Source organism: Choloepus didactylus, chromosome 19 (genome assembly GCF_015220235.1).
Source record: "Choloepus didactylus isolate mChoDid1 chromosome 19, mChoDid1.pri, whole genome shotgun sequence".
In the NCBI taxonomy this organism is placed as follows: domain Eukaryota; kingdom Metazoa; phylum Chordata; class Mammalia; order Pilosa; family Megalonychidae; genus Choloepus; species Choloepus didactylus.
In genome coordinates, this window is record NC_051325.1 from 49,672,295 (window position 1) to 49,685,267 (window position 12,973).

General features: G+C 52.5%; 1 protein-coding gene across 6 annotated transcripts; it reads left to right on the plus strand.

Moving 5' to 3' along the window:
- Positions 1 to 1,227: 1,227 nt before the first annotated feature.
- Positions 1,228 to 12,325, plus strand: CD40 (CD40 molecule). Of its 6 annotated transcripts, none has more exons than XR_005213139.1 (10): positions 1,229 to 1,377; positions 4,327 to 4,405; positions 4,744 to 4,869; positions 5,151 to 5,297; positions 5,616 to 5,709; positions 7,693 to 7,754; positions 9,070 to 9,171; positions 9,322 to 9,350; positions 9,839 to 10,868; positions 11,007 to 12,325. XR_005213139.1 is itself a non-coding variant. In XM_037811932.1 (9 exons), exons 1-9 carry the CDS (start codon positions 1,327 to 1,329, stop codon positions 10,004 to 10,006), a joined length of 858 nt encoding a protein of 285 aa, XP_037667860.1. In that variant the 5' UTR covers positions 1,229 to 1,326; the 3' UTR covers positions 10,007 to 12,325. The 6 variants fall into 6 exon arrangements, 2 of the variants coding, with proteins under 2 accessions (XP_037667859.1, XP_037667860.1); XR_005213138.1 differs by having other exon boundaries at positions 9,839 to 10,214; positions 10,749 to 12,325; XR_005213140.1 differs by having other exon boundaries at positions 9,839 to 10,214; positions 10,906 to 12,325.
- Positions 12,326 to 12,973: the final 648 nt, after the last annotated feature.

Below are 12,973 nucleotides of genomic sequence, written 5' to 3' on the forward strand. Positions count from 1 at the left end.
CGAGGACCAGGGAGGACATAGTGGAGCCTGATGAAGATTTTAAGCATGGAAGTGACTGGATCAGAGAACTGCAACGATGTGAGGGAGGGGGTGTGAGGGCTGCTTGGCACATCATGGATGCTCAGCAAGTACTTATGATGGAAAGAGGGAGGCTGTTGGGGGAGCCCAGATGAGAGAAGATGAGGCTCTGCATACCGGCGGTGGCAGAGGTGATGGAACAGTGGGGGAGGGGTTGGTTCCAGAGGTAGGCATAGCGCTGCAAATGTGGAAGACTGGGTTAGCAGCGACTCCTCTCCCATCCTGCCTGACCTGGTCTTTTGGTTTGGCGCAGAAATTCACAGCTTGGAGGGTTATTGTCCCCACCAGCGTCTAGTTCAGGATCCTCAGTTTTCATTGGGGGAAACTGAGGCTTAAGGGAGCCCAGCCCATCACAGGTGGAGCCTAGATCAGAACCCAGGAGTTCTGAGTTACAGAGCAAGGATTTTTAACACTGGTTCAAGGATGGCCTGGGGGATGGAACCTCGGCATTCAGGCACAAGTGTATGTGTGTGTTTCTGCACAAGAAGAGGGCCCCCGAGTTCCTCAAAGGGGTCCTATGAGCTCCCAAAAGACTGGTCCATTTTGAGTAAGTGCGTGTAAGTTGGATAGGAGCTGGGATGGAATAGAATCCGGGTGGGAACTCGTGGATGCATGGATGAATGGATGGATGGGAGGCTGAGACGCTGCTCCCACGCGAGGGAATTTCCTTTGAAAGAGGGCGAAACTCTGACGTGGGAAACACTTTTCCTTGAAACGCCTCTCCAGCTTTCCTCTGTCCCACGTGGCCTTCCCGTTTTCTGCGGTAGGGGAACTTCTTCAGGCCCCTCCAGCCGCGGTGGGGACGCTTTCGGTTCTGCCGGAATTCCCGGAGGTGGCAGGGGAGAACCGCCCGGGTCCCTGCGGCGGCGCCCCAGCATCCCTGGGGATCTTTTTCCTTGCCCTTCGCCCCCCGGGACACAGGACAGCCCCTAGCCCTTCTCTGCCTGTCCTCTGTGGGCCCAGGGGGAGAGGAAGAGGGGCTCTCTCTGAGTATCCTTCCCCTTCCGTACCCCCACCCCCACCCCCAGCGCGTCCCCAACTCCCGGCAGAATCAGACAGCTGGGAACGTTTTGGGGAAATCCCGGAAGGCTGAGACTCCAGGGGCTCCGCCCACCGGGCTAGACCAGCTGCGATTGGTCCCTGAAGACCCCGCCCCCTTCCTGGGCGGGGTCACAGGCTGGGGCCGGGGAGTTACTAGCGGCCCCGCCTGGGCTCTGTCTGCTCCCACCGCCTGGGTCTCACCCCGCCATGGTTCGTCTCTCTCTTCAGTGTCTTGTCTGGGGATGCTTGTTGACCACCGTGAGTTGAATTTCTGTCCCGATCCGAGCGGGGAGTTTGGGACTTGAGAGTGGGGAATGGGGAGGAAAAAGGGGAAGGGATCATCCAGGCTGACTTTGGGGAGAGGAAGCGTGCAAGCTGGGCAAGGTCCCCCCGGTCCTGGCGGAATGGGGTGGGCTGCCTCTCTCTCCTCCCGGGCTGGGGTCCCAGGTAGCCACAGAGGGCGCGCGGGGAGGGCACTGCAGGTAGAAACGTGCCTAGACTGCACGGGTAGGGTTGAGGTTTGGGGAACCTCAAGTCTTTTCCTGATAAGATGGCTGGAGTCTGGGTTTGCCTCCGAGGCTGGCCACACAGAGACCGGTGGGGGGTCTCAGACGGCGGGAAGGGAGGCCAGCCAAGGGAAGGGCCAAGGTCTGGCCCTTTTCCTGCCCCTTTCCCGATGTGGACAGATGCCAACCTATGTGAGTGGTTATCATCTCTGGGCCAGCTGCTGCTGCCTTTTCCAGGACATCTTGTGGGAACAAGGGGTGGGTGCAGAGGCCTGGGTACTTCTTTGAGAAGGTAAAGCGCTTCTAACCACCACCCCACCCCCACCCCCAAATCCTGGGTGACCTAATCTAGGAAGAATACCCAGGGCTCTGTGTCTCTGCCTCCTGAATTCAAGATGACCTAGGGGCTCCGAGAAAGGGTAGGGGAGCAGCAGGGGGTTCTCCAGGCATCAGAAGAGCTCAGACCCAACCAAGCATATCTCCGGGATTTTCAGAGGCCCTGCACTTGACTCATTTTTTGTTTAAATGTATTTTTGTAGTTCCTCAATCTGGAGGCTGGGAATCCCCATGTACCTGGCCCTCTCATCCCAGCCCCTCTGGCCTCCCCCCTTTTCCAGGGACTGTAGATTCCGGCAAGAGGCCTGGGCAGGAATGACCCCTGGCAGCAAAGGGAGAGAGCCAGTGGGGAAGCTGCTCTGGTCCCAGAGCTTTCATTTTCACTCTAGGGGACAGGAGGCAGGACAGGGCGGAGCTGGAGAGAGAGGAGGGCCCTTGTGGGAAGGGAGGGAGGAAGAGCCAGGGAGGTGGGGTGAAGGGTGGTCTGGGCTTCTCAAGAGTGGAGTCTGTCCTCAAAGCCCCATTTCAGCTCCAGGAAGAGGCTGGACCATGACAAGGACAGTAGCAGGGGTGATTTATTGAGCCTATGTATCAGGCTCTGAGCTAGATGTTTTACATGGATTCTCATTCTGATTCCTTCCAACTGTTCCATTATACAGACGAGGAAACTGAGGTTCAGGGTAGTTGGGTAACAGTGGAACTTGGATATGCACCTACATTTGCCTGATTCCATGTCCCTCTCTGATGGTGAGAGTCTCCAGGCCCTGCTCTTGAGCTCCTTTGTGGCAGGACCAGAGCTGGGGGGACTGGGGACCGAGGAGGACCTGTATTTCTTGTGTTCTTAGAGATGGCATCAAGGACTTTCATTGCTCTGAGAGTGTGGTGGGAAGTTCAAAGGGTAAAGGGGAGAACATTCACAAGACGGTGCAGCCTTTTCTACTTCCTTCCCCATTTGGGGTAAGATGTACTTCTATAAGTAATTTGCTCAGATGCTCAGGCTCGGTGGGAGCCACCAATCTGGCAAGATCCTGGACAGCCAGCCAGTTAGCCAGGGTGCTAGCCATTCAAGCAGAAACTCGCATATGTGTGATAACTAAAAGCTGCCATTTAATGAGCACTTACTATGTTTTAGACACTGTGTCAGGCCATATTCATATATATATTCTCATCTTCACAACCCAACCTGTGGGGCAGGTGTTATTACTCCCATTTTAGAGATGAGAAAACTGAGGCTAAGAGCAGCAAAATAACTAGTAAGTGTTACAAAGTGGGGATTGGCACTTAAAGCTGTCTGACTCAAACTTGTGCTCTTTTCACCCTCCAGTTCCCAAAGTGTGGGATGATTTTAGGGAGCACATGGATATAGAATTAAACAACACCAACCCACTGTTTGTAAATCTTTCTTGTTTTTTCAAGGAAGGCATCTCTGGGGTTAGAGTATAGTTAATGCCTCTCAAGAGCTTGCTTAGCATCCTTTTTAAACGAAAATCATGAGCAGGCCTGGGCTGGAGGACCTGCAGCAAGCAAAGCAACCCACTGGGGTTTAATAACATTGTTTTGTTTCTGTTGAATTTTATTTTTAGGGTTGCTTTTTATTTTTGAGAAGTGATACTGGCCCTGCTTTCCCAGCAATGACATGACTTACTTTAAAAATAAGTGTACTTAAATTAACAAGAAGTAATTAGCAGCATGGGTGGTACCTCAAGTTGATGGAGAGTGGGAGCACCAAGACTGATTTCTCATTTGGATTCTGTCTCTGGGTGGTCCTGGGCAGGTGACCCAGCTTCCCTGGTCTTTGGTTTCATCATCTGTGAAATGAAAGAGCTGATTTTTATACTTCCAGCTTCACAAGCCTGGTATTTCAGGAGGGACGGGCCGGATGATCTGAGGATGAAGGGTTGGAGGGAGAAAATGCGGTGGTGGGGGGGGTGGGGGGTAGGAAAATAGGAGGAAGTGGTCAGGTGCTAAATATAGCCCCAACCGGACCGGGACCAGCTGAAGTCAGCCAGCCCCAGGACTCGGGACTCCGGGGGAGGCACTCGGAGCCCGCAGATCCTTTTAGGTCTTGGAGCAGAGGAAAGACTCAGGAGTGGAGCCAAAAGGAGGATCTGTTTAGTTCAGAGACCTTTGTGAGATTCCTGGGCAATCGCTTTGTAAAATATCAGGATGATCCTGTGGGTGCTTTTATAATCTGATCAGCTGGCAGTTTAGTTCAAAACAAACACACAAAGCAGTATGTGGGCTCCGTTATCTGCTTTGGACTTCCACCAGAGTTGCACCCTCTGTCCCGCCGGCTTTCACTTTCCGGCAGGGAGGCTGTGGCAGAGAGTTCCAGATCCCTTCCAATTCCACATTCTGTTTTTAGGTCCACCCAGAACCATTCACTGCATGTGGAGGAAAACAGTACCAAATAAACAGTCAGTGCTGTAAATTGTGCCCACCAGGTGAGACGCCAATGTTCTAGCCCCACCATGGAACCCCTTTGGTTTGCTGATGGACACCAACCTGTGTGTCAACTGCAAACTCAAATCTGAAACAGCCCCTGGGATTTCCCATCCCTGCCCTGCTGTCAGAATGTTCTGGGTTCCCTCTACCAGGTAGACCTCTGCCTACCCAGGGCGAGGGCTCCTATCTCTTCGGACTCCCCCGCCAGAGGATGGAGGCTGGAAGGGCCTGTGACTTTCATCTTTGATGCCCCCGCCATAAAGCTCAGCCTGGTCACTTGTGATGTGTCTGACTTGTCAAGTTGGCCGGAATGGCCTCATTTCCTGATGTTTTCCAGGAGAGAAACTGGTGAATGACTGTACCAAGGTCACCGAAACAGAATGCCAACTTTGCGGTGCAGGCGAATTCCTAGACACCTGGAACAGAGAGCACCGCTGTCACCAGCACAAATACTGCGACCCCAGTGCGTGGATTGCTGGGGGAGGCACGCTTGGGAGCAGGGCTGATATTCCACTCATTCCTGACTGGGTAGCCATTCTGGGTGTTTTTTTGTTTGTTTGTTTGTTTTTAATAGCCAGAGTCTGTTCTGATTGGTTAGAGTCTAGTTGAACTAGTTGTTAAATAATTTGCTCACCATTCCAACTTTGAAGAGGGTCTAAGAAGAAACAGCAGGCAGTGCGAGGAGTGGGGCTCCGAGTGTGGATTGGCAACGGGTACCCATCCTTCCTGCCCACCTCTTCTCAGACCTAGGGCTCCGGGTCCAGAGGGAGGGCACCACAGAAACAGACACCACCTGTGCATGCAAAAAGGGCCTGCACTGTACTGGTGACAACTGCGAGAGCTGTGCTCAACACAGATTGTGCCCCCCTGGCTTTGGGGTCAAGCAGGCTGGTAAGTGGCTCTGGAGGGGAATGGGAAAGGTGAGGGGCTGGGCAGGGGGCACTAAGCTCCAGAGATGGAGGGAATGAGGACTCCAACCTCTGTCAGTGTCTTGAGAAAAGCTGGCAGGAAATGGAACTCTTCGATTCTGTTGCCTGCCAAGGATGTCTGCTGTAGGGGGGCGGTAGAAGAATCCTCCTGGGGCTATGGCAGTTGGAGGGAGAGCAGGAAGCTTTTCCCACCCCGCTTGTCCATTTGCTTCCTTGAGGGCCAGGCGTGTGATCCCTGCATGTTTACTGTCCCTCCCTTCCCCTCCTCACCCACTCCCAGCTACAGGGGTTTCTGACACCGTCTGCGAACCCTGCCCGATCGGCTTCTTCTCCAGTGTATCATCTGCTTTTGAGAAGTGTCGCCCTTGGACAAGGTATAAAGAGCCACCCCCTTCTGCTCCATGCCCCATGCTCCATGCCCCAGACAGGCAAGGCCCTCCTTCCATTTTTCCAGCCTTCTGTCCTTCAGCCTCTGCTCCCCCAGGTTCACACATGTGCGAGCACCCATGAAACATCCACAGTGACTTCCTGGCACAGCAAATAGACACTTCCCAGCATTTTCTTGTCTGCTCTCTCCAAGTGGAAATAGACACTGTTGTGGAACCACCTTCGGGAAACTCCTCCTTCTTGGGTACCATGGTACCTCTCTTAGTTTTCCTTCCACTCTTCCTTCCGCTCCTCCTCAGTCTTCCTTGTCCTTTCTGCTCCATGACTGTTTTTTCTCCTAGGGCTTTTCCAGGCTGTGCCCCCTAATCCCTGGGCCATCTCAGCCACCCAGTTCCCTTCCCTGGAGGCAGCCCCTTTACCAGTTCCTTGTGGGTCTTTCCAGAGATTCCATATGCAAACAAACAAAAAATTTATACATACACACATATAAACACACAGATTGTCCCTCCTTCTATTTTTTACACAAATAGCAGCATTCCCTGCACACCTTGTTATTTGTTTAGTGCCTGCCTGTGCCCAGTAGTTTGCTAACTGTTTAAGTATGGAGACTTGGCCTTTTCTTGTGTTTTTCATGATACGTCCCCTACGCCTAGAACAATGCCTAGTACAGAGCAGCTGCTGCTAACTGGAGGCGCCTGTAGTTTAGTAGGAGCAGAGGGCAGGGTTACGTTCTGGCTGCAGCTTAGGAAGTGTGTGACCTGGGCCAGGGCCCCCTTCTCTGAGCCTTGATGTTCCCGTTTGGCAAATGGGAATGACCTTTGTCTCATGGTGTAAAGTACTCTCTTCAGGTAAGATTAAACACGTGCACTCTTGGAACCTTCCTTCCCTCTCCCCCTTCAGGTGGTTTTGCCTTTGTGATTCTTGTCTCTGTCCATTCCTGCCCCCTCCTCCTGGGACTGCCCTGGCCACCCTGGGCCAGGCCTCCGTCACCTCCTATCCTCAGTCCTGCACTGGCCGCCTGGTGGCCACTCATCCTGCAGTTTCTCCCTCCTCTGAATTCTGTGAACAGTGGAATCTTGAAAAATATTCCTGTCAGTGCTTAAGTCCTCTGGTTGGATGCTGATGAGACTCACCAGCTGAGTTCCCATTGAAAGCTCCACGTCTGGTCATCAGTGATCTGCTTCTAAGGACCCAGTTTTCCCTGGTTCCCTAACACCACCCCACATACAACCCCCCAATCTCCCTCAGGCCACGTTGTTTCTCTCAGCCAGAATGCTCCGCTGCTCTAAACTTCACCTCCTTCCAGCCCGCTCAGATCTTTCCTCCTGGGGACATCTTTCCTGAATACTCTTAAACCTGGAGTTCTCCACTGGGGGCAGTTTTGTTCCTCAAGGAACATTTGGCAATGTCTGGAGACATTTTGGTTGTCACAGCTCAGGAAGAGGGATGCTACCGAGATCTAGTGTAAAGAGACCAGAGATGTTGCTAAACATCCTACAATGCACACGACAGCTCCTCACAGCAGAGAATTATCTGGCCCTAAATGCTGGTAGTGCCAAGGGTGAGAAACCCTGCCTCAAACTGAACCCATCGTCTTTCTGTTCCAGCCATCGTGGATTCTGTCTCCCCTTCTCTGAGCAATTCTTATGTCCTTTTAGCCTATATCATAAAGCTTGGCACTCAGCATAGACTCTCCTGTTATTACACCTTCAAGATTTCATGTGCAGTAATCTTTGCTCTCCACTCATGAGTTCCATATGAACAGAGACTGTGTCTTGTTTTTTTTTCATCCCATAATAACCAGCATAGGATGTTGCAAGTAATATGTGCTTGGTGAACCCAGACTTGTTGATCGTTTGAATGCCTCCCTCTGGAGCTGGAAATCTAATGGTTGGGGAAACTTAATGACACTTTCTGTGTGTGTATGTGTGTGTGCACATGTGTACACGCACGTGTCTTTTTGTACACAGCTGTGAATCCCAAGACCTGGTGGTGCTACAGGAGGGGACTAACAAGACCGATGCTCATTGTGGTGAGTCCTGGAGAATGGGTCCTTGTGGCAGGCTAGGAAAGTGGGACACTGAAGGGGGACACTGAGGCACAGAGAACTATGAGTGGGGAAAGGGATAGGAGGTGAAGTGAGAAGGGGAGGCGATTTGGAGTGGTGGCATCCCAGCTTTGCCACTTATCTGTGGGAACCTCTGCTTCTTCATCTGTGAAATGCGATAACACTAGCACCTCTATCCTTAAATTGTTGTGAGTGCACTTTGGAGGTGCCCGTAAATGCTGTTCTACCTCCCTGAGCTTTAAGTACCAGCACGGTGTGACGCTGTCCCCTCTCAGGCCCCAGTTTTAATTGTAGAATGAGGAGGTTGGTCTACAGCACAGCTCACAAACTAATCACAGAGATTAGGCAGGTCCTGTAAATGAATGAAAAGGGTTGGGAGTAAGAAAAATATACTTTGCTTTTTCTTAAAATTCACTTTCCTTTTGGCAAGGCTGGGACTAGGGTGCCTAGAGGGTGTCGAAAAACACAGTCATCAAGATAAATATTTAATGCAATAGTTTAAGAAGGCAAAATGAGTGTCAAAAAATTGACAATGAACAAAATATCAGTTTTTCAAAGGGATGCTGTACTTTCAGGATCCCTCCTCTTTTGCTGCACCCTGGCATCTTGGTCCTGGTTCCAGTAACACTTTATTTAAAAAATAGGCAGCTGGCCTGCAGGCTGTAGTTTGCTGGTTTGAATTTTAAAAACACTGCATTAAAATATTATTTATCCTGATTACTTAGTGTTTTGGTGGCCCCTTAAGTTTTATGCTCAGGGCAAGTTCCTTGCTAGCCTCACCCTAGCCCCACCTCTTGGTCTTTTTCTCACTTCCCTGCTAAGAATAGAGACATTACAAGAAATGATTTACTTTCCCCATCCATTCTCCTATAAGAAAAGCAACAGCACAATTGGGCAGAGAGTACGGTGTGATGGGAAGTATGGTGAACAGGCAGCCACAGTTACCACTACTCACTTTTAGCTGATGGTTGCCAGGTGGGAATTCTGGTCCCTCGGGGCCAGATCTTCCAAGATTTTAAGAGAAATCGGGTATCCACATTTTATGTGGAATCTCCCGATTAAAAAATGTTGGCAAATATTTCAAAAAACTAAAACAAAAAAAAAAACACAACTGCTGGTCACACTTAAAACACCTGCTGGCCACATGCCACCAGGGGCCATCTGTTTGAAGCCTCTGATGCAGAAGTGTCCAGACACTGACGGAGTCTAGAGAGCTGCAGGGGACAGTGGCCTCAGGCCTGGGGGTGGGGAGCAACTGCCAAAGTCTCCATTTCTCCAGGCTCCCGGCCGCTGCCGTCTCGGAAGAGAGCCCTGGTGGTGATCCCCATTGCGGTGGGGCTCCTCTTTGCTGTCCTCTTTATCGTCCTGTCGGCCTGTGTCTGTGAGTCCCCAGGTGGGGAGGTGACTGGCCTGTGTCTGTGAGTCTCCAGGTGGGGAGGTGACGAGGAAGGGAGGGCGGAGAAGGTCCAGAGCCGGCCACCTGTTTCCCGATCCAGCCTTCCCCACCCTCCATCTCATTTCTTCTTTCCAGGTAAGGCAGTCAAGAAGCCAGAGAATAAGGTAGGTTATTCACACCCTGGGAGTGAAAGCAGAGGTTTGGTGAGTTGGAAAAAAAAGATGGACTCATTGTTACAGGAAAATGGATTCAGACTCTGTCCCTGCAAACCAGGGGGTGGCAGCAGATTTGGCTACTCTCACCACCACCCCCTTGCACCCCAGCCCCAGCCCTCCCGCCCCCCCTCTCTGGCCAGAGCCCCCCTCCCCACAAAGCTCCTCCGGGCCCCACCAGCAAAGCCTGGCATTTGCTGTTCTTCACTCTCTTCCCAGCGTGAAGCATGTGGGGACTACGTCTTGGGGCCTGGCTGCTGGATCATTGGCTTAGAGGGGCAGCTCCCACTCTGGAAGCATCTGGTCACCTTTGGTGCAGCCAGCAGGGGGCAGGAGGCACCCAGGAATCAACACTGACCCTCTGTGTGGGAGAGAAGGGATAGGGGAGGGGAAGGGGCTGCCCCTGCGGCTGGGAGACCCTCACACCTTGGCACTCCTAGGCCTACCCGGTTGAGGACGTAAGGAAGGCTCCCGAGGAGACAATTTTTCTGGAGGATATTCCCTGCCCCACCCCAGTCGCTCCGGTGCAGGAGACCTTACACGGATGCCAGCTGGTCACCCAGGAGGATGGCAAAGACAGCCGCATCTCGGTGCAGGAGAGACAGTGAGGCTGGGGGTGCCTGGGGGCGTGGCGGCAAACGGGCACCTGGCCGGAGAGCCTGGAGCTGCGGTGGCGGCGTGAGGGCAAGGGGCAGGCGCCGGGCAAACCTGCCTTTGTCTGCACCCCTGAGGTTCCAGACACACAAAACAGTTCAGCTCGGAGAACTTCTCCCCCCTGCCCTGGAGCCCATCCTGTCTTCCAACTTGCTCTTAAAGGTGGAGGCAAAACTCTTTTGGGGGGCAATATAGTAATATCCATCAAACCCTCTGGGATGTATCATGGAGGTTTCTATGTGCCCAGGGGACATATACAAATGACCATTGCAGCATTTTTCGTGGTAGTAAAAAACTGGAAACACTAACTACTCATCAACAGCAAAGCGCTGTCTAGGGGGGAAAGAAAGCGGGTTGCAGACTGATAGGTATGGAATTTTTTAAAAAGCACACACTCAAAATCAACAAGATGTAGTGTCTATGGATATGTGCATACATATAGTATATATTATATATGTACACATAACAAGGGTTCTGGAAGGACGAACAGAAAATTAACAACTCCAAGAGTGATAATGGAAGAAGGTCTAGGGGAGGGTTGGTTAAAGGGAGCCTTGGCTTTCCCATAGTGCTTTATTTTATTTTTTCAAAAGGATCATGGATTCACATATTGCTTAGGTAATTAAAAAAGTCATCAGATAAAAAGAAAGATGGGGGTGGACATGCTGGGTGATGAGCTGTTTCACTTACTGTCAGGCCTGCAGAATTAGGGCACTTTCTGAAGATAAATAAGAATGTCCCGAGGCTGCTGCTCCTTCAGGATGGTTTCCAGATGTCCTCACATTTGGCATCATGCTTGTGAAGTGTTTTCCTCAGGTGATTCATGCTCACAAAAACGGCCCTTCTTTTACAGAGGCCCAGAGAAGTGAAGTGACTTGCCTGAGGTCACACAGCAGTTTGTAGTGGTGCCAAATTCAGAGCTTCTTACTCTTGGTCCTGTGCTGCTTCTCCCAGCCCTGCCTGCTCTCTGGAACCTATATGTGGAGCTCCTTCTCGGGGAGATTCTGGGCCTCCCACCTCCTTCTGACCTCCCAACTGCAACAGGAGCTGCTGCTTCTCAGTCAGATGGTGTTCCCCCCCCCCCGCCCCCTTCCCTCCAGCAGCATCTCAGGATAAAAATAAACTGTCCTGTTCTCTTTTCCTGCTGAGCCAACTGAGGGGGAGCCTAGCCAGGAGGAGCGGCAGATGGAGTGGGAGCAGAGGGGAGGGGAGGGGAGGAAGGTTGGAGGACGAGGAGGAGGAGGGCGAGGAGCCATCTTTGGCCCATGCAAAGCCCCAGAACAACGAATCGTTGTGAGGATAAGGCCAGCTTGGGTTTATTGCAGGGTCTCAACCTTTTTCTGACAAGAAGCTGCTTGGAATTTCCCCAAAATGTCCTGCTGGCTGTAGGATGGGAGTTGGGAGGGCTTGTTCCTGATGGAAGCAGCAAGGGCAGCTGGGAGCCAAGGGGGCACCTGGCTTGGCAGGCTGCCCGGAAGAGCTCCAAGGACCATTCGGATACAAGCGGAGTGAAGTGGTGGTGGTGGTCTGGGGGCGGGGAGAGGCGGGGGTTTGCGGACCTCACCCTCATTCCCTACCTGCCTGGAGCCCAGATCCTCGAGTTACTCACTCCTGTGCATGGCAGAAGGGTGGAAAGAGATAAAAGACCCACATCTGCCACCTGTTTACTGGGTGACCTTGGATGAGCCACTTGCCCGTCTTGGCCTCTTGGTTTCCACTATATGTCAAATGGAGACAACGTCGGTGGCAGGCGCTGCTGGGTCAGAGGTTCTCACACTTGATTCGGTGGGTCAGGGGTGGAGCTCGAGAATTTGAATTTCTAACTGGTTCCCCGATGGTGCTTCTGTTGCTGGGTCGGGACTCACGCTTTGAGAACTAGCGCCCTCGACATTCAGATTTCCTTGGAAGCAGCCAACTTCCTGCGGTCACTTGCCTGAGAGCTTCCCCTGGTCTTGAAAACATAGTTGGCACTGGTATTGGGGCAGGTAAGATGTACCGGGGGAGTTAAAACCCTGGAGTAGCTTTCAACCAGCTAGGGATAAGACTTGGTGGAGAAACCCTGGCTGCCTTGGCCCTGGGAGGGACAAATGGCAAGTGAGTGCTATACTATCTCCCAGGTTCCTGAGGGGCTGGAGCCCCACTTGTCCTCCGTGGTAGCTTGCCTGTAAGGTAGGCTGCATTGGTTTCTGTCCCTTCTCTTTCAAGCCTCACTTCCCCACTCCCCACCCAGTGCTTCCTGGGTTCTGGTCTCAAATAAACTACCTGCATTCGTTTCCTGTCTCACTGTCTGCTTCTGGGGAAAGGCCCCATGAGCATCGTGAGTCCGGGCATGAGCAGAGGAGATTCTGTCTATCTTAGCATCCCTGAGGAAGGGAGTGTTTATCTTGGCATCTGTAGCAAGTTGCGGGTTCTAATGGGAGCTTGGCCAGGAAGGAACTTTCTGTGTGACCTTGGACAAGTTACTTGGTGGTTCTGGGCTTTGGTTTCTCCAGATGTGTGATGAAGGGATGGAACCCTGAGTTCTAAGGGTCCTACCTGTTCTAAAAATCACGAAGCGGACAAACCCACTGCGGAGCTCCCCCCTGGCCTGTGTGATGCAGGGGGTGGGTGTGAGGCACGCGTCGGCCAGGAGGTGGCGCCAAGGTAACGCGCAGAGACGCCGGCGGCCGCTTGGACGATCTGCCTGAAGCCGCGTTTCTCCCCATCTCACGCCACCGCGACCTTCCTCCGGAGATGAGACTTCCAGGCACCCTCCCCCTCCCCAATCCCACCTACACCCTGCCCCCCACCCCCACCCTCCGACCCGGCCTGTCGGCCTGAGCCTCCTGCAGCCTCTATCTACTCTGCAACTTCATCTGTTCCCCAGGTCCCATTCCTTCCCTGTTTCATTTAACAATCCCCCTATATTTAAATGCTACCGA